The sequence below is a fragment of the Eumetopias jubatus genome, unplaced genomic scaffold (assembly GCF_037043125.1).
Source record: "Eumetopias jubatus isolate StellerSeaLion01/CBP00866 unplaced genomic scaffold, mEumJub1_p1.0 scaffold_14, whole genome shotgun sequence".
NCBI classification, from domain to species: domain Eukaryota; kingdom Metazoa; phylum Chordata; class Mammalia; order Carnivora; family Otariidae; genus Eumetopias; species Eumetopias jubatus.
In genome coordinates this window covers 56,739,654-56,767,480 of record NW_028274820.1, presented here as the reverse complement: position 1 = coordinate 56,767,480, position 27,827 = coordinate 56,739,654, and the positions used below count along the sequence as shown (strand labels likewise).

Below are 27,827 nucleotides of genomic sequence, written 5' to 3'. Positions count from 1 at the left end.
GTAAGTAGTGCCACAGTGAACATTCTTAGGCCAGTGGTTTTTAAGCAGTGGTGATCTTTCCCCATAGCAGACATTTGGTTATGTCCAGTGTGGTTGTCACAACTGGATGAGGGGATGCTATTGGCATCTAGTGGGTATAGGCCAGGGATACTGCTGAACATCCTCCAGTGCACAGGACAACTCCCCGCAACAAAGAACTAATCTGGCTCAAAATGTCAATAATGCTGAGGGTGAGAAATACCACTTTAGGCCCACATATGAGACTATATCTGTAGGAGGTGTTACAGAAAGTAGAATTCTTGGGTCAAGAGATGATAAGCGTTTTTGCTTTGACAGGTCCTGCCAGTTTGTTCTACACTCACACCATAGTGTGAGAGTGCCTACTTACATCCTCTTGCCAACACTTAATCTAAACTATTTGAAGATCTGGAACCCAATGACCTCTTGTTTTGATTGACTTGTATGTGATTACTAGGGAGGTTGAACATCATTTTGTGTTTATTAGCCATTTGGTTTTCTTTGAAGTAGAATTGCCATCTTCTGGGGTTCCATTGCTATCACTCTCTAGTTTGTGGACTTTCCTCTATCAAGGAGGCAAAAATATGGAAAGAGCCTTGCAAGAAGAAACAGATGAGCGAAGTCTCATATGATGGATAGTGGATATTCTGTGTGGCATAATGAATTCACTGTGGCTTGTGGGATTCCAACCCTGGCCCTCTTGACTTACGTTCCAGCTCCTATTTGCCTTAGAGCAGAAGAAAGCCTTTTGTCTGAACCAAGCCTTTCTGACATGAGATGTTTGCTCTGTGACACCAAGCTGAAAAATTAGGCTCATACTGCTTGGGAGAAAGAAAAGATGTGCCTACTTGAGAAAAGGGGATGGGGGGTGGTGGATATTCCTGGAATTCAAATTTGTCTTTAAGGCATCAAAGTTGACAGCTTTTATCAAGAGTTTATACTCTTGAGGGAAGTGAGTCATCCACTCTTTGCCCGGAAGTCTTATGACTGTGAAGGTGGTACTTACAGACTCTGTAATTGTGAATACGTGCTTACAGCTTTCCTTTTCTTCTTCCCTTGCACTCACCGTAAGAATTGATGTCCATCGTAAAGAGAATGCGGGTGCTGCTGAGAAGTCAATTACTATCCTCTCTACCCCTGAAGGTACCTCTGCGGCTTGTAAGTCTATTCTGGAGATTATGCATAAGGAAGCTCAAGATATAAAATTGTGAGTAAAGAGGATTAACCTGTGAAGAGGCTGATGTTCATACTGTTTGATTTTGGAGTTCTAAGACACAGTTCTTAGGAATTGCGAACAACACAGGGAAATCCTGTCCTGAAGAGCTACGGTGGTTGGCACTATTGATTTGGTTGGAAAGCATAAGTCTTTAAAAGATTTTATTTTCATTCATGTTTGGATTTGGGGTGACTGGTATGAATGGGGACAGTCTAACTGTAGAAGAAGGCACTTAGGGAATAGGAAGCCCACCTAAGGACCAAGAAGTATCGCATGGATTTACCCAAAATGTGCCTCAAATCCTGACTCCTTTATTCTGAACTCACTGGAGCTCTTGTTCGTGTTGTGTGCCCAGCCCTACTCTGCAGCAGCAGGGAAGATAGGAGCTGAGAAATCCTTAATCCTGTGCTAAGGCAAACTAGAGATTTATTTGGGTGTTCCAAGTTGAAACTCTAAATGCCTATCCCACAGGAACTTTGAGCGGAGTTTGGGTTCCATGCCATTTGAATGTACAACACAATGTTACCCTAAAAGGAGAGTCCAGAATAAGGTACTGGAGTTAGCCTGGGGACCTAATCAACAGCACTTAATTTGTAGGGACCTTTAACATGTATTAAATATATTTTAGTTATAAGGTGTTATATGTTTGCTATATTATAAAATTATAATTCTCTTTCAAAATAGAGAAAAATTTTAAAAAGTTCACCATCTGGATAATACCAGTGATATTTTCAAACAGTGATAGGTATCAGTTGGAAATTCAAAAAGGTACTCAATGAAAAGTGAAAGCCCCCCTTCCTGTTCTTACACTCTTCCCCTAAAGAGTAATCACTGTTGAGTTTCTTCTGGTTCCTTCTGTAAATTAAGCATATATCTCTAGGTAGGCATTTTAAAAATTTATAGCAAAATTATATGGTTTTGGATTTACATTGTGTTCTGGTATTGGGGATTTAGGAATATGGATTTGAGTAAAATGTGTTTTCAGTGAACTAGGAGAATCTGTCCTTGGAAGATATTCCCTGAGATGCATAAAAAAAAAAAAGTTTTAAAAATTAACTTCAGGGGCGCCTGGGTGGCTCAGTCGTTGGGTGTCTGCCTTCGGCTCAGGTCATGATCCCAGGGTCCTGGGATCGAGCCCCGCATTGGGCTCCCTGCTCCGCGGGAAGCCTGCTTCTCCCTCTCCTACTCCCCCTGCTTGTGTTCCCTCTCTCGCTGTCTCTCTGTCAAATAAGTATTTTTAAAAAAAATTAACTTCAAATACTTCTGGTTTTTTTTTTTTCGTGCCCTCTATTCATGCATTACTAGAATGTAGGTCAGCAGACTTTAAACTCTACCTGGCATTTTGCTTCCTATATGGTAGGTGGAAGTAAATGTTTAATGAGTGGATATTGTCTTTTTACCTAGGAGAAGGTTTACTTATCCTGATTTTATGACCTTTTTCTTTTTTACTTACAGCACAGAAGAGATTCCCTTGAAGATATTAGCCCATAATAACTTTGTAGGCCGTCTTATTGGTAAGGAGGGAAGAAACCTTAAAAAAATTGAGCAAGACACTGACACTAAAATCACGATATCTCCGTAAGTGCTGCCTTGCTTTTGAGTTAGAAAATTCTCAAGCACTTTTGTTGAGTTGTAGGTTATATATTAAGCAGAGTTTCTCCCATTTTAGAGGTGTTTGAGCTAGCCTGTACCACCATACTTAGGTTTTATTTCTCAAACTTAATCTACTGTTGGTGTCTAACCCATATTGAAAGCATTATCTGTTCCTACTAAAGACGTAGAAAGCACTAAATACTTTATATTCATATTTTCTAGCTGAAGTCTTAGGTTTTCTGATATATACTCCTAAAGTGGAAATATATAACCCAGTTTATTATCCATTGCTGTGTAATGAATTATCCCAACATTTGACAGCTTGAGACAGTAGTAAATAGGTATTGCTCACCTAATTTCTGTGGGTCAGGAATTCAGGCGCAGCCTAACTGGGTGGTTCTGGCTTGGGGTCTCTTGATGTTGGTGACAAGTCCATGCTGGCTGTTGGTGTGAGTTCTCTGCACAGGGCTCGTTGGGTATCTTTAAGAACTGGTAGTTGTCAGGGCACCTGGGTGGCTCAGTCATTAAGCACCTGCCTTCGGCTCAGGTCATGATCCCAGGGTCCTGGGATCGAGTCTCGCATCGGGCTCCCTACTGGGCGGGAAGCCTGCTTCTCCCTCTCCCACTCCCCCTGCTTGTGTTCCCTCTCTCGCTGGGGGTCTCTCTGTCAAATAAATAGAATCTTAAAAAAAAAAAGAACTGGTAGTTGTCTTCCCCCAGAGTGGATTATCCAAGAAAGCGCAAGGTAAAAGTGGCAGCATTTTTTTATAACACAGTTTCCAAAATCACACACTGTCAGTTTTCTAATACGGTTTACACAAGTCAGCTGTACTCAGTGGGGGAGAGGACTGCACTCACTGGAGAGTAGGTCGTCTTGGAAGCTGGCTGCCACACCTTGGGTCCATGAATCCTCTGAAATTATACGGAAAGGTCTCTCTAAGGGTAACTATTCTTAGTTTATGCAGAGTACCCAAAAAAGATGAGGTGAGAAGAGATTGATAAACTGAGGAAGAATGGTAAAGAGAGATAGGCAACATGTTCATGTAGCAAGGAGTTTTCAAAGAAGGGAGAGGTAGGAATTTGGAAGGTCCTGTTTGTTGTAAAGGAAAAAAACCCCACATAATAAATGATCCTACCCGGTCTTGAATTTTACATCCAGAAAGGGGAGAGTTTTAAGAGAAAAAAAATCTTAAAAGCTATTCTAAAGCAGCTATTTAAAAACAAACAAACAAAAAAAACCCTGTAATATAAAATGCTTAGGGGAGAGGTGAGACCAGAGATGAAAAACAAACTTTTTTAGTCTGCGAAACAGTCTTCATTGTGTAGATGTTTACCTTTTTAGCAAATTAGAGAAAAAGTTAAGGAATACTAACCCATTCATCTGGCTCAAGTTTAGCTTAAGACATTCTGCTAAGTAGTGAAAATGAGAATTTTAACTACGGTTATGAAGGAGAGCTACACCAATTTTCTGTATCCTTTCAATCTATGTACTTAGTCTTATTTTCCATGGCTAAGAGTCTCCCATTGCTTCTCTCAAGGCTGTTGACTGGCTCAGGCTCAGGCGTCTCAGATGTCATCTGAGTGGATTTTGAAGCTTCAGCAGGACTTAGGTCAAGTAGGGAGTTGCTGAATATTGCTAATGTCTTCTAACTTTTCAGTGGTCTTAATGATCATCAAGGGTCATTTTTTTTATTTAGTCAAGACAGACTGATTTATGTTATTTTCTCCAGCTTACTTTGATGTAAACTCTAAAATTTTTGGCAAAAAGGAAGTTTGGACACATGAATTCTGGTTTGCTTTTTGGGAATATTTCCATGCTTATTTATTGCATGGTGACCCCGAAGATGCAATTGCATGAGAATGCCAATTAGTTTAGAATTGGTCAGTGCAGACTAGGAACATCTTCATTAAAGGTTATGTACGTCTGGTTCTTGGTTTCCACTAAAACCGTACATCCCTCTGATCATTTTCTTTGTTTCACTGTTAAATTGTGAAAAAGGTTCACCTTAATTGGGCAAGAAGTACACTGTGTTTCAAACATGGACTTCATTGAACTGTGTACACCCAGTAATTTTTATTGAGAAGGTAGGAGGGGGAAGTATTTTCTTCTGCAGCTTTACAGTTCTTGGATTCATGTCTTTGGGGGGCTTACTCATTGTTCATGTCTGATCACCCATTTTTACATGTCGCCAGGCACCATAGTTGGGTTTTAGTTGCCATCTGTGGCTGAAGTTTAATTAACTGTCTTCCTCCTGTAATTTCCATTCTTTTTCTTTCTCCTCTTTTTCATTCTGCAGATTGCAGGAATTGACGCTGTATAATCCAGAGCGCACCATTACAGTCAAAGGCAACGTTGAAACATGTGCCAAAGCTGAGGAAGAGATAATGAAGAAAATCAGGGAGTCTTATGAAAATGATATTGCTTCTATGAATGTTAGTTTTAATATGGAGGACATGCCTTTATTTTGATGAACAGTTAAAAGATGTTGTCAATTACATAAATATTGATGTCTTTAATGGTGCCGGCATTAGATGGAGTCTCTAGTTGATTTTTAGCACTGTAGTGAGTGTGCCCTGGGATAGTTGGGAAGAAGGCTTTGACATTAGGCTTTGTTCTCTGTGATTTTAGCAAATTATTTAGTCTTTGAGACTTGGCTTCCTTATCTGTTACATAAGGCTAATACCTACCTAAAAAGGTTTCTATCTTCCACACAATGTTAATTTGAAGAAGATTAGTATAGTAGGAACGTGGGCTTAAGAGGTAGGTATGTGAACTGAGTTTGAATCCCAGCTCAATCACTTATTAGCTACAGTTCTGTTCTCTTGGTTGGTCCCCAAGCATTGGTTTCCTCATCTGTAAAATGGGGCTACTATGGTTATACTGATTCCATGATTAGGACTGGGATTACACTAGATAGTGTGCATATAAAATCAACTGTAAAGAATTCAAATTTAAAACTTAATTGGTCAGTCATAAACCTTGGAGACGAATTAAAAATGATAATAATTTGTCTAGCACAATGAAGGCAATTGAAGTGAACGGCTGACATTCCTTAATGGATGGAATGATGCAGAAAATATAACATTTCAAAAGTCCATTTTGAATTTTCAAGTAAATGATTGAAAAACACACTCCTCAGTGGGGCCCTACACCTAAAAGAAGGGAAATAGAGAAATGATAGTACCTTTTGAGAGAAGAGCCTAGAAGAATGCTGATTGTTTTAGCCCACATGACTGGCTTCCTGGCCTACCTTCTCATCATCACTGCTCATCTGATGTTTCAGTGTCCCTTGAGAGCAAATCCAATTCCATATACCTTTTAAAGAGCTTCTCAAGTATGCTCACATCTCAGCTCTGTCATCTCCACCTCACTTCCTGAATCTTTATAAAATTCAACCAAAACAAAATCCCCTTTCTGGCTCCTGGATCTACTCCAAAGATAGGTTTAGTTGCCATAGTTACATGGGCTGGGACCTGATTGCAAAGATCTTGACTTTGTTTTAGGCCTTTAGACCCATGGCTGCCAAATTTTATCCAAGTACTAAAGATCTCTTAATAGCTTGTTCTGTATATCTGGTTTGCTTTTCAGTGCACAAATCTTGTTTGCTTACTTCTTCATCTAATGCATGTTTTTCAGCTTGTATTTACTGTGTGCCCATAGCATACAGAGTACATATTTGTTTAAGCACTGTGAGCTGATCATTAAAGGAAGAGGGTGTGTTTCCTGCTTTAAGAAAGGTAGTGTAGCTTTGCATTAAAGAGGGGGCAAATGAGCACATGGATTTTAAAATATCAAGAAATATGAACAAATACTCAAGTAGAATCACATGGAACATCTGCTTTGTTCTAAAATTTGAGTTATAAAATGATTTTTTTCTTGACAAGAGGTCACAATCTGAATATTGTCACTTATAAATACTTACACTTGATTTTTTAATTGTAAAATGAGAGACCTTTTTACTGTTGCAGCTTCAAGCACATTTAATTCCTGGATTAAATCTGAATGCCTTGGGTCTGTTCCCACCCACTTCAGGGATGCCACCTCCCACCTCAGGGCCCCCTTCAGCTATGACTCCTCCTTACCCACAGTTTGAGGTAAGATAATGTACCTTGGCTTTCTGTGTGGTTGAGTGGGATGCAGTCAGAGGGCCACAGTCAGACTTTGTTGCCCTCAAGCCATGTGACATTAAATGCTCATTGGGACAAATTCTAATGTAAAACCTGGTTCCCATATGATCTATCAGTTGGGAGCCAGCACATGCTTTCCAGTTCCTGTCAGTGGAACCTTTTTTCCTACCCCTTTGTAGAGTGGACATGTGAATTACCTTTTGAAGTTTTGGGGTGGTAGGGTTGTCAACATTGGTTTTTAAATACCAAAAGAAATGGTTGAGACTTGGTGGCGGGGGGGGAGAAGTTATTTCTAAAAATTGAAGGAAAGGACTTTTTGTTTTAATTTAATTTAATTTTATTTTATTATGTTGTTAGTCACCATACAATACATCATACTTTTTGATGTAGTGATCCACGATTCATTGTTTGCATATAACACCCAGTGCTCCACGCAGTATGTGCCCTCCTTAATACCCATCACCAGGCTCACCCCCCCCAACTCCCCTCCCCTCTAACACCCTCTGTTTGTTTCTCAGAGTCCATCGTCTCTCATGGTTCGTCTCCCCCTCCGATTCCCCCCCTTCATTTTTCCCTTCCTTTGCCTAATGTCCTTCATGAGGAAAGGACTTTTAAAAGGCTTCCTTCAAAAAAAAAAAATTAAAAAATAAAAAGCTTCCTTCATCTTTAACTTCACTTGGAAGTTAACTGCTTTGAAAGGTCAATAAAGGGGCGCCTGGGTGGCTCAGTCGGTGAAGCGTCTGCCTTTGGCCCAGGTCCTGATCTCAGGGTCCTGGAATCAAGCCCCGTGTTGGGCTCCCGGCACAGCAGGTAGCCTGCCTCCCCACCACCCCCCAATATGCTCTCTTAGTGCATGCTCTTTTTCTCAAATAAATAAAAAAATTTTTTAAAGGTTAATACATGTTTTCCATTTTGAGTGTGCTTTTTATTTTTATTTATTTTTTAAATATTTTATTTATTTACCAGAGAGAAAGAGAAAGCACAAGTAGGGGGAGCAGCAGAGGGAGAGGGAGAAGCAGTCTCTCCGCCGATCCCGGGACCCTGGGATCATGACCTGAGCTGAAAGCAGACGCTTAACCGACTGAGCCACCCAGGCATCCCTTGAGTGTGCTTTTTAAACAGTGAACTCAAGATAGTTTTGCTCACAGGTCTATTACGTATGTGTGTGCGCAACCATTAAACAGCTTTTATTTGTTTGTAAAGAGGTAGACTGTTAAGAAAGAAACCTTATTTTTATATTTGCTTTTTAAGAAGAGCATTTTCTCTGAGGTTTCAAAAATGGGAGACCAGTGATAGTATAAAAATAATTGCAGCATAGCAGATACTTTACATAGTAATTTTTTGGGAAAGTAGTTCACAATTCTCTTGCATAGTCAATGATAATTGGAGGTAGACAGTCATGTGAAATAAATTTAGCATCATTCTAGGATCTTCCGTCATGGATTTGTTTTTACTTCTCTCCCTTCCTGTTTGACTCTTCTATACTAGATGGTTTGAGTAGTGCCTCCTATACCAATTTAGGAAAATGTCCAGCTGGAATTCGTTGGGCATTCCATTATAACACTGCCTAGACTATGTGTAGAGTAAAATGCTTCTGGAATTGTATAGAGAACACAGATTGCTAAGATTGTTCATATTTTATCCCTTTATGAAGGAGAATTTCCTTGGCCTGTCCTTAACCACCAGACTGTGTTAGATGTTCTTCACTTTTGGCCTCTTGCAGTGTTTCTGCCTTCATGATCAGCAACATTTGCATCTTCCCCTGCAACTCACCTGCCACTCCGAACATGTTTGGTGCCAGAATCCATATAACAAAGCCCATTAAACTATGGATAGGCATCAAAATTTCAACTCCACATCAGTGTGAATAGATACATCATGCATTATCTGAAGCTTTCCAACACAGCTAAAGGTGCTGTGAAGTATCTAACTTGTGTGTACCTTGATGCTGAAAGGGGCTGGGGTAAGGATCCCTGGGGTGAGAGCCCAACACAGGGCTTGATTCCAGGACCCTGAGATCAGGACCTGGGCCAAGGCAGACGCTTCACCGACTGAGCCACCCAGGTGCCCCTTTATTGACCTTTCAAAGCAGTTAACTTCCAAGTGAAGTTAAAGATGAAGGAAGCCTTTTATTTTTTAATTTTTTATTTTTTTGAAGGAAGCCTTTTAAAAGTCCTTTCCTCATGGAGGACATTAGGAGAAGGAAGGGAAAAATGAAGGGGGGAAATCGGAGGGGGAGACGAACCATGAGAGACCAGCCCAGCTCTGCCTGCGCTTTATATCACCATAGGTCACTCTCCTTTTCCCTCTGCGTTTGTTTTCTCACCTGCGCATTGAAGAAACTAAAATAGATGAATTATCTCTAAGGACTCTTCTCTCGAGTTAGGCATTTCTAGTTTTTACATAATTCAATAATATAAAAAGTTTAAGAGGAGGGTAATAGTAAGCCTAAAACAGGAATTTGAGAGACTATGGACTTAACATCTAATAATGGCTGCTATTTTCTTTATTATAAATAGATGCATTTGTCCTATTACTGAGTTTAGGGCACATGTATCCCTGACACTTCTGTGTAAAACAGCACTGATTAAAAGTGACAAAGAGCTGATTATTTAAAGTAACTCTGTGCTGAAGAAGTTCTTATGTAAACTGCATCTCTGCTAGCTGTCCTAAACTAGCTTTCTCTTTGGACACGCCCCTTTATCTGTCTGTCCCTCACTTTCCCAATTTGTAAACTGAAGTGTCATTTAAATTCTTTTCTCTCTACTGGTTACATATCATGATCAGTAAAGCTTCTCACATTACAACTGGTAGCATTACAGAACATTCTGTCCTTTACACTTATGTGGCTGCCTCAGTGCAGAAATTCCTAAAGTGAATTGTTAGGTAGCTATTTTTAAGATACATAAATAAGAGGAATATTATCTAGATTTATTCAGTTTTGTAATTTAGTGATACAGTTCTGTGTAATGGGTTGTGTTCCAAGAAAAATTAGGATTCTTTTAAGAGAAGGGAGAGTATGTTAAAAACATTATTTCCAAAGGATTTTTTATGATTTTAAATATCTGAGTGACTGAAGCAAGTAGAGATTTTGTTTCATTTTAAGAATGGGGTAAGAGGGTCAGTGATCTTTAATAAAAGCGAATCAAAAGTAAATGTAAGGAAGATCCCACTGGAATAGGTGGTCTTTGCTTTTCCTGAGACTTTAGAACTAAATCAGCTAGGTGTAGAAGCAGCCAATGAGATCGGAAGATGGAGAAGCTGCCGGTAGTAACGGCAGAAACACTGCAAGGGGGAAGGAGCTCAGAACCCCTGAGGGCTGGTGGTTTCAGGGGAAGGAAAGGAAAGTCTCTTCCTAAACGGATAAAATGTGGACAATCTTAACAATCCAAGTTCTTTGCAGAATTCAAGTGGGCATTTTATTCTACATATACGTAGGCAGTGGTATAATAGAATCCCCACCTTCACACATGGACATTTCTCTAAATTGGTGTAGGAGGTAGCATTCAAAACAGTGCTAAGAAAGAAGACAAATCTATCATCTATCTAGGTGGAATGGTTGATAAATTATGGGTATATTGCATGTGTTTGCTGTAGATGAGTGTGTTCTTGTGATTTTTCTGTAGATTTAAACCTGCTAACTTTATCTCTGCATATTAGTCTTAGACCTCAAAGAATGTGTCAGCAATTATCCGGAGAACTACTCCTGTAATCTACCCTTTTCTCCAGAATGGAATAAATCTTTGTTTTTGTGGATTTCAAAAAATATGTGCTCGCAATTGCCTTTCCTCTTAGAAATACATAGGTATATAATCCTGTCTTGGAAATTTGGTATATATGTGTACAAACGTTGTAATTAAAGGTAATTATTAATGGGAGCTTTGTACTATTTTTAACTTAGTCTCCTCAAGGAATTCACCTTGATGTTAACCACAGTATCATCATCACTCTTAAGAAACTTGGCACAAGAGCGCCTGGGTGGCTCAGTCAGTTAAGTGTCTGCTTTTAGCTCAAGTCATAATCCTGGGGTCCTGGGATGGAGTCCTGCATAGGGCTCCCTGCTCAGCGGGGAGCCTGCTTCTCCCTCTCCCACTGCCTGCCACTCCCCCTGCTTGTGTGCGTGCTTGCTCGCATGCTCTGTCAAATAAATAAAATCCAAAAAAAAGAAAGAAACTTGGCACAGTACTATTATTTGATATGCAGTCTGTACTTAAATTTCATAGTTATCCCAATAATGTTCTATTACATAGCAGTGTTTTTAGTAAAGAATCCAATTAGGGATTATACATTGCAGTTGTCATGTCTCTCTAGTCCCCTTTTTTTTTTTTTTAGCAGGAGTGCATCCTATGTGGTGTCACCTACTGCCTATCCCCCCCACTTGTTTATTTAGGGCGTTGAAAAATCCAGGCTAGTGGTTAGAATGCCGCCTAATTTGGGTTTGAGTAACTATTTGTACATGATTAGGCTCAGGGTTGTACCTTTTGGGGGGGGGCAGGAATACCTTCTCTGTGTCCCAGGGGAAGCAGATGATGTCATGTGTTTCATTGTTGGCCATGTTGTTTGATCATAAAATTAAGGTAGTGTCTGTCTGATTTCTGCACTGTAAAGGTATCTTTCCTATCTATGATTAAGATGTAATCAGTAGTACTTTGAGAATATGTGTCTTGCTCCCCAACATTCTTTCCCCCAGTGGGTTTAATATCCATTGCTGACATTTGCCTAATCTTATATTACTATTTTTATGTCCGTCGTCTTTTACATGTATTAGTTGGCAATGTTCTGTAAAGAATAGCTTTCTCTACTTTCTGCTTTACGAGGAAAAATGTTTTTTTGTTCTTTACATTAGAATTACCCTGGACCTTTTGTGTTAGAGTCCATCCCCAAGGGTAGGAATTGGGAGTGAGACTCAGGTATTACTACTTTGAAAAGCTCTCTGGCTGACTCCAGTGTGGAGATAGCCAAGGTTAACAACAGCTGCTCTGTTTAACTGGTTAAGGACCTGTGCCTCTCCTTGGACTTACATGAATCAAAATCTCAGTGGGAGCAGATGGAAGCTCAGAAATTTGTGATTTTGTAAAGGTCATCAGGAGTTTTTCGTTACCCATTCATTGCCAAACTGCTGTTCTGCAAGTAATGTTTACTGTTCTATGGAAGGTGGACTTAAATGTTGGAAAAAATATTAAGGGCAATGCACAGTAGACAATATTTGGGATAAGCATAAATACATACCACTTAGGTATGTCACTCTTTCTACCTTGTATGGTGCTTTATTTTAAAGTGTGGGCAAGGGGCGCCTGGGTGACTCAGTCAAACGTCCAACTCTTGATTTGGGCTCAGATCATCACCTCAGGGGCATGAGATCAAGCCCCGCATCCGGCTCCATGCTGGGCGTGGAGCCTGCTTAAGTTTCTCTTCTTAGGCCTCCCTGCCTCACCCCACTTGCACTTTCTCTCTCTTAAAAAAAAAAAAAAAAAAAACCCGTGGTCAAAAACTTTTGCCCCCTTTTCTCTGGATCACCTGTTCTTACAACCCACAAATATCAGGCCAAAACCATCTATGAGATGCTGCCATATGTCTGTTTTCATGCCTCTAAATATATTTTGGCATGCTATGTGTATCAGGATTAGCTTTGGCTCTGTGTTACAGGAAAATAAATTGGTTTAAATGAATTTTCCTTCTTCATCAGAAGAGGTGAAGGGTAGACAATCCAAGGCTGGTAGTGGTTGTGCTGCATCATCTAGGACAGGTGCTCCTATTGGCTTAGTTAGCATGCTGCCTCCCAGATCAGAATGACTGCTCAAGCTCCAGCCATTGAGTCTGATTCTAGCCAGCAAGAATGAAGGATAAAAAATCAAGAGCCACCTCATATAAGGACACTGACAATAGCTTTTTACACTTCCACGCATTGGTCATGTTTGCCAGAACATAACATCGGTTACAGCTACCTGCAAGAGAAGCTGGGAAACCGTGTCTGTAACTGAAGAGATGAATAATTCTTTCCCACTGGATTTAGTAATACTACCTGCAAAAGGAATCTTGCAGAGCCTGGGAGGGTGCAGGTGAGCTTTTAAGTTCTCTCAAAAACAAAACCAAACAAAAACCATGCAAAAAAAAAAAAAAAACAAAACCCCCCAAAAACCCCAGAATAATCTAAATTGATTCTGGAGGAGAAAATTCGATCTTTCAGATTCCACTCCTACAGATCATTTTCACATCGAAACAAAGGGAAAACACCATTTTCAGAGAATGTACTGTGTTTCTGGATCCTAGGTAGAGTGAACTATACTTCCAAATAGCTGTGAGGTAACTTCCTGATTTACTGTTTTAAGGGAACAATTCTTTGACAAGTTTTGTTTTAGTATAGAACTTCTTGGTGGGGAAGTATTTAATTTGGAATAGCTTTGTCTTCACTGTATATTATTAGACTCGGTTCTTTGTCTAAACTCAGATCACTAATACTATTAAGTCTTACCTAATGGTCACCACTTTTTGAAACACAAACTTGTTTTTAAAGGCAATAATTAAATTTACCAAAGCTTTATCAATTTTTTTTCTTACCATTTCTTTTTACATCCCTTTTTTTCCCTTTGGCTTCACTTTTCTTCTTGCTGAGGAACCTAGTATTGTAGGTCTTTGAGGGTCTGTGATGACATTTATTTAAAAACTGGGTTGGAGGGATAAAGGTTGGCAGGTGTCTGCGCTTAGCACGTGAGGTTGCTCTTCCACCGCAGCCTGGCATCCACAGCTGCTGATGAGAAGCTTGCTGGTCCTTAGAAGCTCTCACAGGGAAGTCGGTTACTTATTAAGGTTGACTCTTTAATCCTTGATGCCCTGTAGGTTAGCAGTGGATCTCTTTTACTTTAAGTGTATATTGCCTGGTAAGTAGGTTTTGATGACTCAATGTTTCAAAGACTCTGACTCTCTTTTTATGTATTGCTTCCTCTTTTTTTTAGAGTTGTTTCATTTTTCTACTCCTGTTTTCTCACTGCTGCTTTGTAATATGAAAGGCGAACTGATGGACCTCGACTTTGGATAAATCCCTTGCTTCCGTTCTATTCCAGAACTTTGCTCACCCTCCCACCTCCCCACCTCCCCCCCCCCCCCAACAATGTATTCTAACTGGAACCTGCCAGGTGGATTTTTTTCTAATAGAGCCAGAGTCGGTTCTTCCAACAGACAAAAAGTCTCTAGTTCCTGCCTAGCAGCTGGCTCAGGCAGTACTTAATTGGCAAACTTTGAGTTTAGAAATGACAAGAAATGCTCCTTTCAAAAACGCTCAGACAGTAGGGAAGAGGCAATTGGCAGCCCCTGAACACAGCAAGAGCTGAAGCTGGCATAGCATAGAACAGCATCCATAGCTGAATGTTATTTCCTGACGTTCGGGTTGGCAGAAGTTAGCTCCAGTGCTGTTGTCTTCATAATTTTGATAGCGTCTTTGGAATCTTCCCAGAAGTCTCCAGAACAATAGTGTGATCTTACAATTGCAAACTTACTGTTTATCGAAGAGGCAAGATGGATGAACATTTTCTTAGGTTTTTAGATAGTTCAAGGTGCTCTTTAAGAAAAAATATTTTATGAGTTGGAAGGGATTTTTGAATCCGTTCTCTTAGCCTTAGGATTTATTGTAGGTACAGCTCTTTTGTCAGTAAAAAAAAAAAAAAATTCAAAGTAAATAACTTACTGTATTAGCCACTGAGTAGCTCTAGGAGGCCTTGGTTTTACTTAGCTATGGGGAGAAACTTTCTGTGCCCCCCCCTTTTTTTTTAAGTTTTCAATATTCTGTTCAGGTCATGGAGTTGAGTAAACTTAATTTCAGTTCCAGACTCAAATCCATTAAAACAAAATAAACAAACCAAAACAACCCCCCCCACCCCCAGGAGTATCTGTTATACAAACCAAAGGGAAACACTGGCATCCTTCCAGGTTCCTGAAGGCTGGTCTTGATGGCTGGCAGGCAGGTCTCCATGCCTTTGTGATGTCTTCGATTCTGTTCCCCACAAAGTAAATACACTTAACCTTACTGTTTGCTCATTCTTGTATCTCCTCATGATAGATGATTAGGAATTACTCATTGGCAGACTTCACCAGTTATGCAAACTTTCAGTTGAGCAGCTTTGTTCTTATGTTATTTCAAGCTATAACGTAGAGTCTGCCAAGAAGTCCAAAGGAAGTTTTGCCGATAGGCATCTGGCAGAAATCCATTGGGAAGCAGCTTGGGTCATGTGACCATCCTTCACCTCTGAAGATTTAGGACGAAGGGTTCAGGATAATGCAGCTGAACATTAACCTAAATGCAAAGAATGTGTAACAAGAAAGGGTAATGCTAAAGAGTTTTTTCAAGCTTGATCTCAGAGACTTAAAGTCACAGGTGCAAGGGGCTTATCATAACCCATTGTTCTGGCTTCTTAGTTCTGTAAATAAGAATCATCTCCATATCCAAATCCTGGAAACATGGCTTACTATGCAGAACTCTACACAACAGTAATTTGTACCACAGAGCCAGTTTTTTTTTTTTTAAGATTTTATTTATTTGAGGGGCGCCTGGGTGGCTCACTCAGTTCGTTAAGCGACTGCCTTCGGCTCAGGTCATGATCCTGGAGTCCCGGGATCGAGTTCCGCATTGGGCTCCCTGCTCAGCGAGGAGCCTGCTTCTCCCTCTCACCCTCCCCCCTCTCATGTACTTGTTCTCTCTCTCATTCTTTCTCTCTCAAATAAATCTTTTTTTTAAAGATTTATTTGAGAGAGAGAGACACAGCGAAAGAGGGAACACAGGGGGAGTGGGAGAGGGAGAAGCAGGCTTCCCGAGGAGCAGGGAGCCTAATGTGGGGCTCGATCCCAGGACCCTGGGATCATGACCTGAACCGAAGGCAGATGCTTAACTGAACCACCCAGGCGACCCCCACAGAGCCAGTTTAATGATTGTCAGATAGGATAATTATGTGAGATGCCTTATATTCCCAGAGAAAAAGTTCCTTTAAAAGGGGGTGGGGGGATGGGTTAGCCCAGTGATGGGTATTAAGGAGGGCATGTACTGAATGGAGAGCACTGGGTGTTATACGCAAACAATGAATCATGGAACACTACATCAAAAAGTAATGATGTATGGTGACTAACATAACATAATAAAAAAAAGTTACGGTTGGGGAGGTGCTCGGTGGATATGGAATTGGCATGAAGGGAGTTGGGTGATGTTCAGAAATGTCTTCATCATGGGGCGCCTGGGTGGCTCAGTCGTTAAGCATCTGCCTTCGGCTCGGGTCATGGCCCCGGGATCCTGGGATCGAGCCCCGTGTCGGGCTCCTGCTCTGTGGGAAGCCTGCTTCTCCCTCTCCCACTCCCCCTGCTTGTGTTCCCTCTCTCGCTGTGTCTCTGTCAAATGGGTAGATAGAATCTTAAAAAAAAAAAAAAAAAAAGTTTTCATCAAGCCTCAGACTTCTGATGAGTCAACTTTTTATTAAGGTGCTATTGCCAGGAGTGCACATCACTGCCCATCAGTGTGGGGCATCACCTCTTGGTACGTTTAGTTTGCTTCTTTCTGACACTGCTTTTGTTATTTGACAAACTTTGTTGTTCCTGTTTTCATTGCAGCACAGAACATTTTTCTGTATGCGGATTCTTTATGTCTTAACTTTAAAATTTGGTCCCTTCGGCCCTTCTCTACTGACCACCCCTCCTTTTCCAAAGCCTCACACAACTTTACAGTTTGTTCTTAGTCTTCATATTGGACGTGTTCACTCCTACTTGATTCCCACTCCCAAAAAGCAACGAAAAAAAGCGCTGATGGCCTTTCATCACTATGTCAGAAAGATTATTTGGCTTTTGTTCAGCTTTTGTGGCGGTAGCATAGGTTTGAGCTTTTCTCCTAGCAGAGTTGTCTTCAGTATCTTCTGGACTAGGACACATGCCCGCTCTGTGCTTGCGAAGCTCTGCAGCTTTCGCTCCAAGGATTCCTGTTAACATCAATCCTCTGAAGACAGAAAGAAGTTGTGCTCTCTGGGCTCAGTCCTGGGAAAAGTGTTTTTTACTAAGCAAATGGATAGTTTTTCTCTTCCAGGCATACTCAGTTATGCAGCTGATTTTCTTTTTTAAAATTAGCTGCTAGGAAGCTTAGTTCCAAATGTATACAAGAACAGCATTCCTGGCTTCATCTTTTATATTCAGGTCCCTATGGTCTTATTTCTTCGCCTCCTTTGTTTTACTTCTAGATTATGTGTATTTTCTGAGCAGCTTAAAATCTTTCTGGAACAAGGCCCAGAAAACAAATAATTACACAGTCATGGCAAAATACAATGGGGCAGATCTGGGCGAGTTACAGATTGGGTTTAGTCTGATCATTAAAAAGGTCTTTATCGCTGTCAGGCCAAAAAAAAGGCATATTATTCAGAAGAACATGGTATAGATGTTCTCAGTGAGATAAAATACTTAGATTCTATCTTTACTTAAAGAAAAAGTTAGGATTAATGTTATCAGTTTTGCCATAAGGACCAGAATGACAAATTAATATTAACATTAAGCACCATTTATGGTCAATGTCCTCATTAATTCAGTTATTAAAATAAGAAAGGCCTTAAAGTGTCCCCTGGAATAAATGGTACTTAGTCATTACAGAACACACTGACAGGCTGTGAAGTATGGTGCTTTGCACACAGAGGCACTATTCTTGGGACTGGGAAATACTAAAAGAATGAACTAATGTTACTCGTTCAGTGTTCTTCACTGGTGAATAGCAACAGAAGTGATTTGGCCAAGCTGTGCAGGACAGGCCCCTATCACAGATCTCCACAGTTCAGAGTTTAGTGGGAAGGCAAACCCTCTTCTGGTATATTTGCTCTAAGAGTGCTTATATGGAGATCAGGCAGGCTCCATGTAGCTGACTGCTGTATTAAGACCTGCAGTGTGTTACGACGTCCTGGGAAACACCAGGGATACTAAGTTGTAAAGAAAGTAGTACAACTATTTATACATATGCTGAAGAAACAGAATCCAATGATTTTCCTCAGTAATATTTCCTGGAGTTGGATTTGGGGTTAACTCTTAACAGGAAATAGGTACGTGTGGGTTACAGGTCAAGAAAGAGACTTAGAAAGAAGAGCACAGTTCAGATGATTTGCATTTGTAGAAAACACGGCCTGGGGTCTCGAGTCTGATGTTGCTTTCTGTTTCGTAAGTGTGAAAGGCGTGGTTCAAAATAAGATGATTTCCCCCTTTCTTGAATATCTATGTTGACCATAAAATAAATGTGTTAGTATGAAAATTTGGAAATAACCTGTCAGTTTTAAATGCTAATGCTCCAATCCAGCGTTTCTATTACATAAAAATCTTAGAAGTATTTGTATAGGGGCACAGGATTTATGTTTAGAGATTTGATGGCAGTGTTAGAGAAATTAGTGAAAAAATGGAAACCAAATTTTCTGCAGATCTTGAATAGTACCTTCAGATACAACAAAATAACTGTCAGGTAAAGATGAAGGAATTGTGAATTTTTTCTTAAACTTTTCTGTGATGTGGTTATTTTATTCTCACAGTGGAAACAAACATTGAGACTCTTAAGTTATAAAGTATGTTAAATACTCATAGAGGGGCACCTGGGTGGTTCAGTCGTTAAGCGTCTGCCTTCGGCTCAGGTCATGATCCCAGGGTCCTGGGATCGAGCCCCGCATTGGGCTCCCTGCTCAGCAGGAAGCCTGCTTCTCCCTCTCCCTCTCCCCCGGCTTGTGTTCCCTCTCTCGCTGTGTCTCTCTCTGTCAAATAAATAAAATCTTAAAAAAAAAAAAAAAAGTGTGCTGATGAGCAAACCTGTTGCTGTCGGATCCTTGTTCTGTTGGAGCATCTTTTTTTTTGGTTTTTTTTGGTGTGTGATTCAATTAAACTATTAAAGTTTTTGTAAATTTTTTTGAGGTATAATTGACATACAACATTGGTGTCAGGGGTACATAATGATTTGATATTTGTATATATTGCAAAACGATCACAGTAAGTCAACATCCATTAGCATGGTGGTTTTTTCCTTGTTGATAAGAACTTTTAAGATCTCTCTTAGCGACCTTCCAATATGCTGTATAATATTAACTGTAGTCATCAAGCTGTACATTACATTCCCATGACTTATTATATAGCTGGAAGTTTGTGCCTTTTGACCCCCTTTACATCATTCTTAACCTTTAGTTATCCCTTTTCTTCAAAATAAAGAATTTTTTTTATAGTGGGCAGCTCCACGCCCAATGTGGAATTTGAACTCACAACCCTGAGATCAAGACCCGAGATTGAGTTGGACGCTCTACTGACTGTGAGCCACCCAGGTGCCCCCCAAATAAACAATTTTTAATGGACTATCTCTGATGCCATTTTTTGCACATTGATAATCAAAGGCTTAAGCTTTTGCCAACTACCCATAGGAAATTTCTTTTGACTCAGGAAAGGTATCATACCGAGGTAGATAGAAGAATGATACCACCAGGGAAGGCAGCACCTCCTCAGCTGAGAGTTCTGTTGGGCTATTACGTGGGTTTTTGTTTTGTTTGTCTGTTTTGAGAGCTCCAGTGGGGTAGGGGGAGAGGAAGAGGGACAAGCAGGCCCCCTGCTAAGCAGAGAACCCCACGTGGGACTCGATCCCAAGACCCTGAGATCATGATATGAGCTGAAGTCAGTCGCTTAATTGACTGAACCACCCAGGCGCCCCGGGGCTGTTCTTAAGAATCACTTCTGCAGCTCTGTGTTATAAAGCGTATCTATAGCTGTTGGAAACACGGGTCTTTTTTTTTTTTTTTTTTTTTAAGAAACATGGCTTGAGAGAGAAGTCTCTGAATGCTGGCTGCAACACTAATCAGTATATGACCATGTACAAGTCACTTAATCTCTTTTGCTCGGTTTTCTCATTTTTAAAACGGAAATGCTGTTAGTTTCTATTAGTTGTATGGGTAGTGAGGTGTAGATGAGATGATGCACCTCACAGAGAACACTCACAAACTCTCACCACACAGGACTCCTGTATACCCCTGCTCCCTGATCATAGTTGCCTTCTTCCTAAACTTGAATTTTGACCTCAGCATGCTTTTTACTCATCTTCCACCATGCTAAACACAAAGGTAGCACTCAAATATTCCGTGAATGTCTTAACTGGGATTCCAACAGAGTGGGGAAACTTTTTGTATAACTTGATAATTATCAATTTTGAACGTTCAGAACCTTTGACTCAGTTTTATTTCTAAGAATCTATATAGTAGAGGTATTTGTACAAGGGCACAATTTTTTATACAAAGATTTGATTGCAGCATTACATGAATTAGTTGAAAATTGCTAACTACACATACACAAACACACATGCATGGAGATGAGTCAGCAGTAGTGAGTCTAGCTGGACTACCCTGTTTAATGGGATGAGTCAGGGCCATATGAATGAATGAGATCCAAGCTGTATCGTTATGGTAAAAAAACAAATTAGAACATGTTATTTGGGGGTGCCTGAGTGGCTCAGTCGGTTAAGCGTCTGCTTTTGGCTTGGGTCATGATCCTGGGGTCCTGGGATGCAGCCCTGCATCAGGCTCCATGCTCAGTGGAAAGCCTGCTTCTCCCTCTCCCACTCTCCCTGCTTGTGTTCCCTCTCTGTGTCTCTGTCAAATAAAATCTTAAAAAAAAAACAAAAAAAACAAAGACATGTTATTTGTAGCATGTTCCCATTCATTGACTATTTTGGCTTATTAAATCCATTTCCCCCGTCCTTACCTAGTTTCCCACGTCGTCTTTTCCGCTGGGTTTGGTCATTCTTCCTGAGCATTTTGCCTGGAAGAATTAGACTTACTTGGGCTTGGTGCTTTCTTTAGGTAATTAGTTGATTATAGAAGTTAACAGTTGTTTAGGTCAATGTAAATTCTTCTGATTTTTGGTAAATCCTATTAGACAAATTTTTGATATTTTCAGATTTATTGACATTGTATCTTTTTATCTTATATTTCCCCCTTTTTATTTCAATTTTTTTTTTTTAAGATTTTATTTGAGAGAGATAGCGAGAGCAAGAACACAAGCAGGGGGAGTGGGAAAGGGAGAAGCAGGCTTCGCAGTCAGCAGGGAGCCTGATGTGGGGCTCGATCCCAGGACCCTGCGATCATGATCTGAGCCAAAGGCAGACGCTTAACGACTGAGCCACCCAGGCGCCCCCATTTCAATTTCTTAACTGATACATAGACAAAAGGTTTTCCTTTAAGAACCAGCCCAGCCTTTTTGTTATTTCCAGAGTGTTTCTGTTTACTAATTTAGTTTTTAAAAAAAATTCCTACCAAATAGTGTCAGTAAACTGTCCTATGGTGGAATGGCCTTCTGGTAAGTGCGTGTGGAGGGACAAATGAAATGGCTGATTCATCCATACGTGGGTTTCTGCTGTTGAGCGCCATCTCCCCATAGACCCGTGGTATGGAGTGCTCCATGCTCTCTGGGCTTAATAGGGAGAAGATGGAGCTGATAATGCCCCTGGTAATTTTTGTGTTGGAAGAGTGGTGGTCATTTGGTGGACTAACATTAGGTAGCATAAAATTTGTTCCACATCCAGTAAAAATGAATGAGCCCAGTGCTCCTGTTTCCTTTGACTAAGATTTTCAGAAACTGCTTAAAATGATCATGTTCTAAAGATTTTCCTAGTTCCTGGGATGTTTGAAAGCCAAACTGTTGACCTGTTTGTTCGAGACTTTACAAATTTAGAGAGGGTTTGTAAATTAGAAATTAGACTGATGCTGTTTCATGGCTCTGTGTGAACATATTACAGTACTTGAGGGACCAACTTGAGTACTTGGAAATGGAATTTATCCTATCCTCCATAATAGGAATTTAAGAAGGCTCAAGAGAGAATTCTGTGGAAGTGTTTCTTACCAAGTAGTTAATGTGTACATTTCTTACTGCAATATATCCTCTAATATCTCTATAAATCTTAGTTGGTAGGTGAACTTTTTAAAAAACTGCATATTGAGTTAGTATATTCAATTGTGGTCATCTTAAAATATTTCTTGGCATATATGAGAAATCTGTACCTGCCTCTCAATTTTGCTGTGAACCTAAAATTGCTCTAAAAAAGTCTTAGAAAATATATTTCCTGGAGTAAATTTCTTAGAATTGACTTATCCTGGGAAGCATGTTTTTTTTAATGTTGTTAGAAAGTAAGGAAGTATTGAGGCACCTGGGTGGCTCAGTTAAGCATCCAACTCTTGATTCCAGCTCAGGTCTTGATCTCAGGGTTGTAAGTTTGGGCCCCACGGTGGGCTCCACACTAGGCATGGAGTCTACTTAAAAAAAAAAAAAGGCAAGTATTAATATATGAACATGTGCACTGCTTCTGCATTTTAGAACCGGTAGCTCACCAGTAACATCACTGAATCTTGGATTAGCTTTTTTTTGAACCCAGTCACTGTGTTCTCTTGAGTGTCTGTTAGCCCTACAAGAATGACTATTTGAAGGGAAATGATTCAGGAAGGACATAGTTGGCTTGAAGTGGGAAGTTGAGAAGTGTATAGATAAAATCCATATTTGAAGAACCTTTGAGGAGTTAGCCTTAAAAATGTTTTCCAATTTGTCCGTGTGTTAAGTGGCAAAGGAAGGGCAGAGATGGGAGGAATAACGAACTATATGGGAAAGAATCTTAGGGCGTTTTGCCACTAATGTGAGCGTTCTCTTCTAATCCTGTCCTATGTTTGGGTGTGGTTGTGTACCAAATGGTGGTGCTAAGGTTTTACACAATTCAGTCCTATGTAATGAGACTCAAGAGTTCTTCCCTTTGAGACTAGTTCATCAGGTATGTGTTTATGAAGCAAAACCCACACCGATAAGGTGTAGACTTGGTGTCCTTGGATGCAGTTGTGTTCGGTGATGTGTGGCCCAGAATTTCACTTGTCAAGAATCTAAACTTTATGACTCTGACTTACCTTTTAAATCTGTAAATCAGTGACATCCTAAAGTTGAAGAAAACTGTGTAGAGAAAAGTGACCTTTTAAATTCAGATGCTTTCAGGATGAATAGGAGATGTTCTCAACTTCAGGTAAACTCTTACCAGCACTCTTACCAACTTCCTAATATTCCTACCATATGAGAATGCCCCCACCTCTCTGCCAATGATAATAGCCTAATTTTACCAAATACACACGTATGTCCTGTCTTTTCCAGCAGCAATCAGAAACGGAGACTGTTCATCTGTTTATCCCAGCCCTATCTGTTGGCGCCATTATCGGCAAGCAGGGGCAGCACATCAAGCAGCTTTCTCGCTTTGCAGGAGCTTCTATTAAGGTACTGTTCTGCCAACCGTGGCTGTTAGTGCTTTAATGACAGTAAGTCACAGGAACATGAGTCGTCCTGCCACTTCATAATCGAACTGCATGTGGCAGTCTATACCGCAGCTACATAGGGTGTAACAGAAAACCCTGAACAACAGCTTCAACAAAGTAAGTTGCCTTCTCAGAAAAAAGTAGTCTGGAGGTAAGCAGTCCAACTACCGCTGGTGCGGTAGTTTTGGCCCACTAAGTCCCTGGACCTGGGTTAGTTCTAGCTTATCTTCCCCAGGCATGGCCTTGGTCCCTCTTGGCCCCAAATGACAATATTCTGTGCTCTCACAAGTCTGGGGTCCAGCCAGTTGGAGAACACTAAGAACCTTCCTCTTACAGAGGTTTCTTATTAGCTGCCATAAGATATTTTTATCTCCATTTCATTGCTCAGAAACTGCATCAGAAGGCCAGACACAGCTGAAAGAGCAACAGGGAAATGTTGAGCTAAATATTTTATTATTATGGAAAGTGGGATAACAAATATCAGAGGACAGTTAATGGTATCCACCAACTAGAGAATTGTGTGCTCTGAAGATTCTGAATTTTGATATGCTGAGAAACAATATAACAGAGATAGCTCATTGTGTTTAACATACGCACAAACTGATAATGGCTCAATGCAGTGAAATTTTTCTTCAGGAAAACATCAGTCTAGTGGGGTGTTTTTTGTTGTTAATGTTTTATAAAAATTTTTTTTAAAGATTTTTTAATATCTATTTGACAGAGAGACAGCGAAAGAGGGAACACAAGCAGGGGGAGTGGGAGAGGGAGAAGCAGGCTTCCCATGGAGCAGGGAGCCCGATGTGGGGCTCGATCCCAGGACCCTGGGATCATGACCTGAGCCGAAGGGCAGACGCTTAACAACTGAGCCACCCAGGCGCCCTTAAGATATTTTATTTAAAGGAATACAGTACTGGGGTGCCTGGGTGGCTCAGTCACTTGAGCCTCTGACTCTTGATTTCGGCTCAGATCATTATCTCAGGATCCTGGAATCGAGCCCCATGTAGGGCTCCAAGCTCAGTGGGGAGTCTGCCCCTCCCCTCTACACGTGCACTCTTTCATAATAAATAAGTGAATCTCTAAATAAAATCTTAAAAAAAATAGTACACAAAAAAGTTGGACTCAAATGTTTATAGCATCTTTATTTGCAGCTATCGCCCAAGGGGAAGCAAGCACATGTTCAGCAAAGGGCAAATAGATAAACTGTGGTCCACCTATACAGAGGATATTAAGAATAAACTATTGATATATACATGTTGGTTGGATCTCATGTTACATGCTAAGGGAAAGAAATCAGACCCAAAAGGCCGCATACTCTATGATCCAATCGTATGTAAAATCTGGAAAAGGCAGAACTATAGGAATAGAGAAAAAATTCAGTGGTTACTAGGAACTGGAGGTGGAATATAGGCTTGAATATAAAGAGAGATAGCAGGAAGAATTGTGGAGAGTGACTGAACTATTTTTGATTGTAGTGGTGGTTATCTGCCTATGCATTTGTTACCAAAGAATGAATTTTACTGTATGTAAATTAAATAGTTAATAAAAAAGCAAAACACAGAAATAGCCCTCATATGCTCTCTTGTAGCAAAAGATAACAAAATACATTAACAGGAAATGCAGCCAAGATAAACAGATAAAGGGAAAGAGATGGTAAAAGACTGAGGGCTGAACCAACTTTACTGTGCTACAAGTTTCCTGATTGAGTTAAAAATAAGTCTTTGACACGTGCAAGAAGAACCTAGTAGATTGGCTTTGGAAAAACTGCATATTTAGGTTATTCAGTGTTCTTTCAGGCTTTAAAGGTTTTATAATTAGGGTAAAATATTTTGTTTCCAAGAAAGTCTGAAACATAATCTGAAAGATGCACCACCATTCTTTTTTTTTTTAAAGATTTTATTTATTCATGAGAGATGGGGAGAGAGAGAGAGAGAGAAGCAGAGGGAGAAGCAGGCTCCCAAGGAGCAGGGAGCCCGATGTGGGACTCGATCCCAGGACCCTGGGATCATGACCTGAGCTGAAGGCAGACGCTTAACCATCTGAGCCACCCAGGCACCCGCACCACCATTCTTAACACTTTGCTAGATTTACATATACATAAATTTCATATATGTACTTAATAGGCATATATTTGGTATTTGCTAATTATTTGTTCACTTATTGGACACTTAGACTGTTCCTAACTTATTCTGCACAAATAGTGCCATGTTCTATTAGCAAATTGTTACATACAAACTTATTCTTTAAGGTAAGTCTATAAAAGTAGATTTGGTGAGTCGAAGGGCATGTGTTTTCAGGCTTTTCAGAGACTATAGCAATTTATACTCTTAACCTCCATGTATGAGTGCCCTTAGCCCCAGTCCTCCCTCACCAGTATTGACAAATCTAGTCAGAAAGATAAAGAATGATATTTTTGTTCCAGGGGTTTCCTGTGAATAATTCTAAGAGCTTAGACTAAAGGGAAGTAATTATTTGCTTGTTTTATAGACTCAAAATTAGTGCCCAGCATAAAGTAGGAATAGTATTAGCGTGGCTGTAGGTGACAGAGGAAGAGAGAAAAGATGACTCCATTAAAAATAAAAACATTCTTTGATTGTGTAAACATGTGTGGGAAGAGATCTAGTAACTACATTAGTAACTGACGGATCATAATGAATGGTAGAATTTAGGGTAGTTTTTATCATTTTTTTGCTTCCTGTTCTTACATAATAATCTATTTGGTAAATAGTAAGAATTTGTTTCTAATACAGCATATGTCTAGCAAATTTTTTTCTTTTAAAACGACTACCAGCTGGGTCCCCAAATCCTATGACTGAGGAAGAATGCTGGTTTCCTCTCCCTTCAATAGCCTCTGCAACAGTTCCCCTGGCCCAGGCTTTTTGTGTGATTTCATATATTCAGCAAAAATAGAAAAGCCATTTACTTTCCTTCTGCCAAATTAGTGCTAGTTTATTTCATGTTATTCTAACGAGCATACTTCAGGGGAATTTACCAATAGTCTTAGATTTGTGAACATAGCAGTTCCTTGCACATACAGACCTGGGGGTTCTGATGCATATGGGCCAAAGACCACACTTTGAGCACCATTGGTGTAGTGATGAGGAACATGGGCAGTGGAGACAAGATCCAATTCTCCCTCCAGCTGGATTAGCTATGTGATCATGGGTGGGCCAGGTAACTCAACTTCTTCAGCCTTGTTTCCCCTCTGTAAAGTACAGGTACCACCTCATTAGAACCCAGTGAGGATTACCTGAGATTGCATGTGGACATTTACATCAGGGCCGGGCACAATTTAAGTGCTCAGTTCATGGCAGGAGCCAGAAATAAGGAACCCACGTTAATCACTGCTGCTCTGTAGCTTTCTTCCAGAAGGCTTTCATTTTACATTTCAGTAAGTCGTGCACAAATGTCAGGCTGGTGTATGTAACGTTTCTATCAGTGGCACCTGAACGTGTCATCCCCCCTTGATGTGTCTATTACAGATTGCTCCAGCTGAAGCACCAGATGCTAAAGTGAGGATGGTGATTATCACTGGGCCACCAGAGGCTCAGTTCAAGGTATGTGTTCTAGAGTGTGTGCACAGGTAACAAATGAATGGATTCAAAGAATGTTAATGCTTTCTTTTCAGGAACTCCATAACCTGGCTTCTCCCTTAATAAAACTCAGTAAAGAATCTCCCAATGGAAAATCATAAGGCTAAGAACAGAGTAGAAATATACCCAGAGTTACATTTCAAAACAAAAAACAAACAAGACTTTGTTTCAATTTTGAGAGTTTTGTAATGGTTGCTGAGTTTACCTATCTCCCAAAGGAGAATTTACTCAGTGCCTTCTTACTATGTGAAGGTGAGACCTTTAAGACTGACATTTACAAACCTGTCCGGTTATTATGCCGTGGAAAGCTTGTTCCTCAAATTTCCCTCTTGTCCTTGAGAGGCCTTAACCTTGAATTAAAATGCCCCCCCCTCCTTTCTCTTACCCTTCTATTAACTCTGAGCCCTTGTCCAGAGTCTGACCACAAATCACTCTAATCCTTCCAATTTTAGAAGCAGAAATGGTAGAAACTCTTCTGGCATGTGTCCTGGTGTGAACCACTGTTTATATTTATTGGGGTTTGGGACCTTTGCAGCTGGAATGCCCTTCGTTGTATAATGAGAGTTGATGAAGAGCAGAGACTGGGCATCCAGGCTGCCAGTTCAAATCCCAGCTCTATCATTTATCTGCTGTGTGACCTTGGGCAAATTACTTAACCTTTCTCTGGCTACTCAGCTGTAAAATGAGGATTAGAACACCCACAAGGTTGAAACAAGGTTATAAGGTATAAAGACTATATAAAGTGCTTAGAATATTCCTTGCCACATAGGAAGCACAATATAAATAAGCTGATGGTGGTTTTCAGCAGACTCGGGATGAATCAGACTGACTCTGCCAAATTCTAAAACACATACTTTCAAGTACATGATTTCTCCCGTAAAACTTAGTACAAGTGTTGTAAAAATAACTACTGCATTAGAATTTAACTACTTTATCCCAAACCCATGTCTTAGTCTTACCACCTGTATAACAGGACAACTC

General features: G+C 40.3%; 1 protein-coding gene across 3 annotated transcripts in view; it reads left to right on the top strand.

Annotated features, from left to right (window-relative positions):
* IGF2BP3 (insulin like growth factor 2 mRNA binding protein 3) overlaps nt 1-27,827 on the top strand; it is a 143,487-nt gene that overhangs the window by 110,273 nt on the left and 5,387 nt on the right. Inside the window, exons 7-12 of one of the 3 annotated variants that reach the window (XM_028119257.2) lie at nt 1,091-1,225; nt 2,690-2,812; nt 5,125-5,260; nt 6,797-6,922; nt 23,102-23,218; nt 26,736-26,810. In XM_028119257.2, the coding sequence (XP_027975058.1) occupies nt 1,091-1,225; nt 2,690-2,812; nt 5,125-5,260; nt 6,797-6,922; nt 23,102-23,218; nt 26,736-26,810 (712 nt within the window). Of the gene's footprint in view, nt 1-1,090; nt 1,226-2,689; nt 2,813-5,124; nt 5,261-6,796; nt 6,923-23,098; nt 23,219-26,735; nt 26,811-27,827 lie in introns of all 3 variants that reach the window. The other 2 variants (XM_028119256.2, XM_028119258.2) reach the window with 2 other exon arrangements.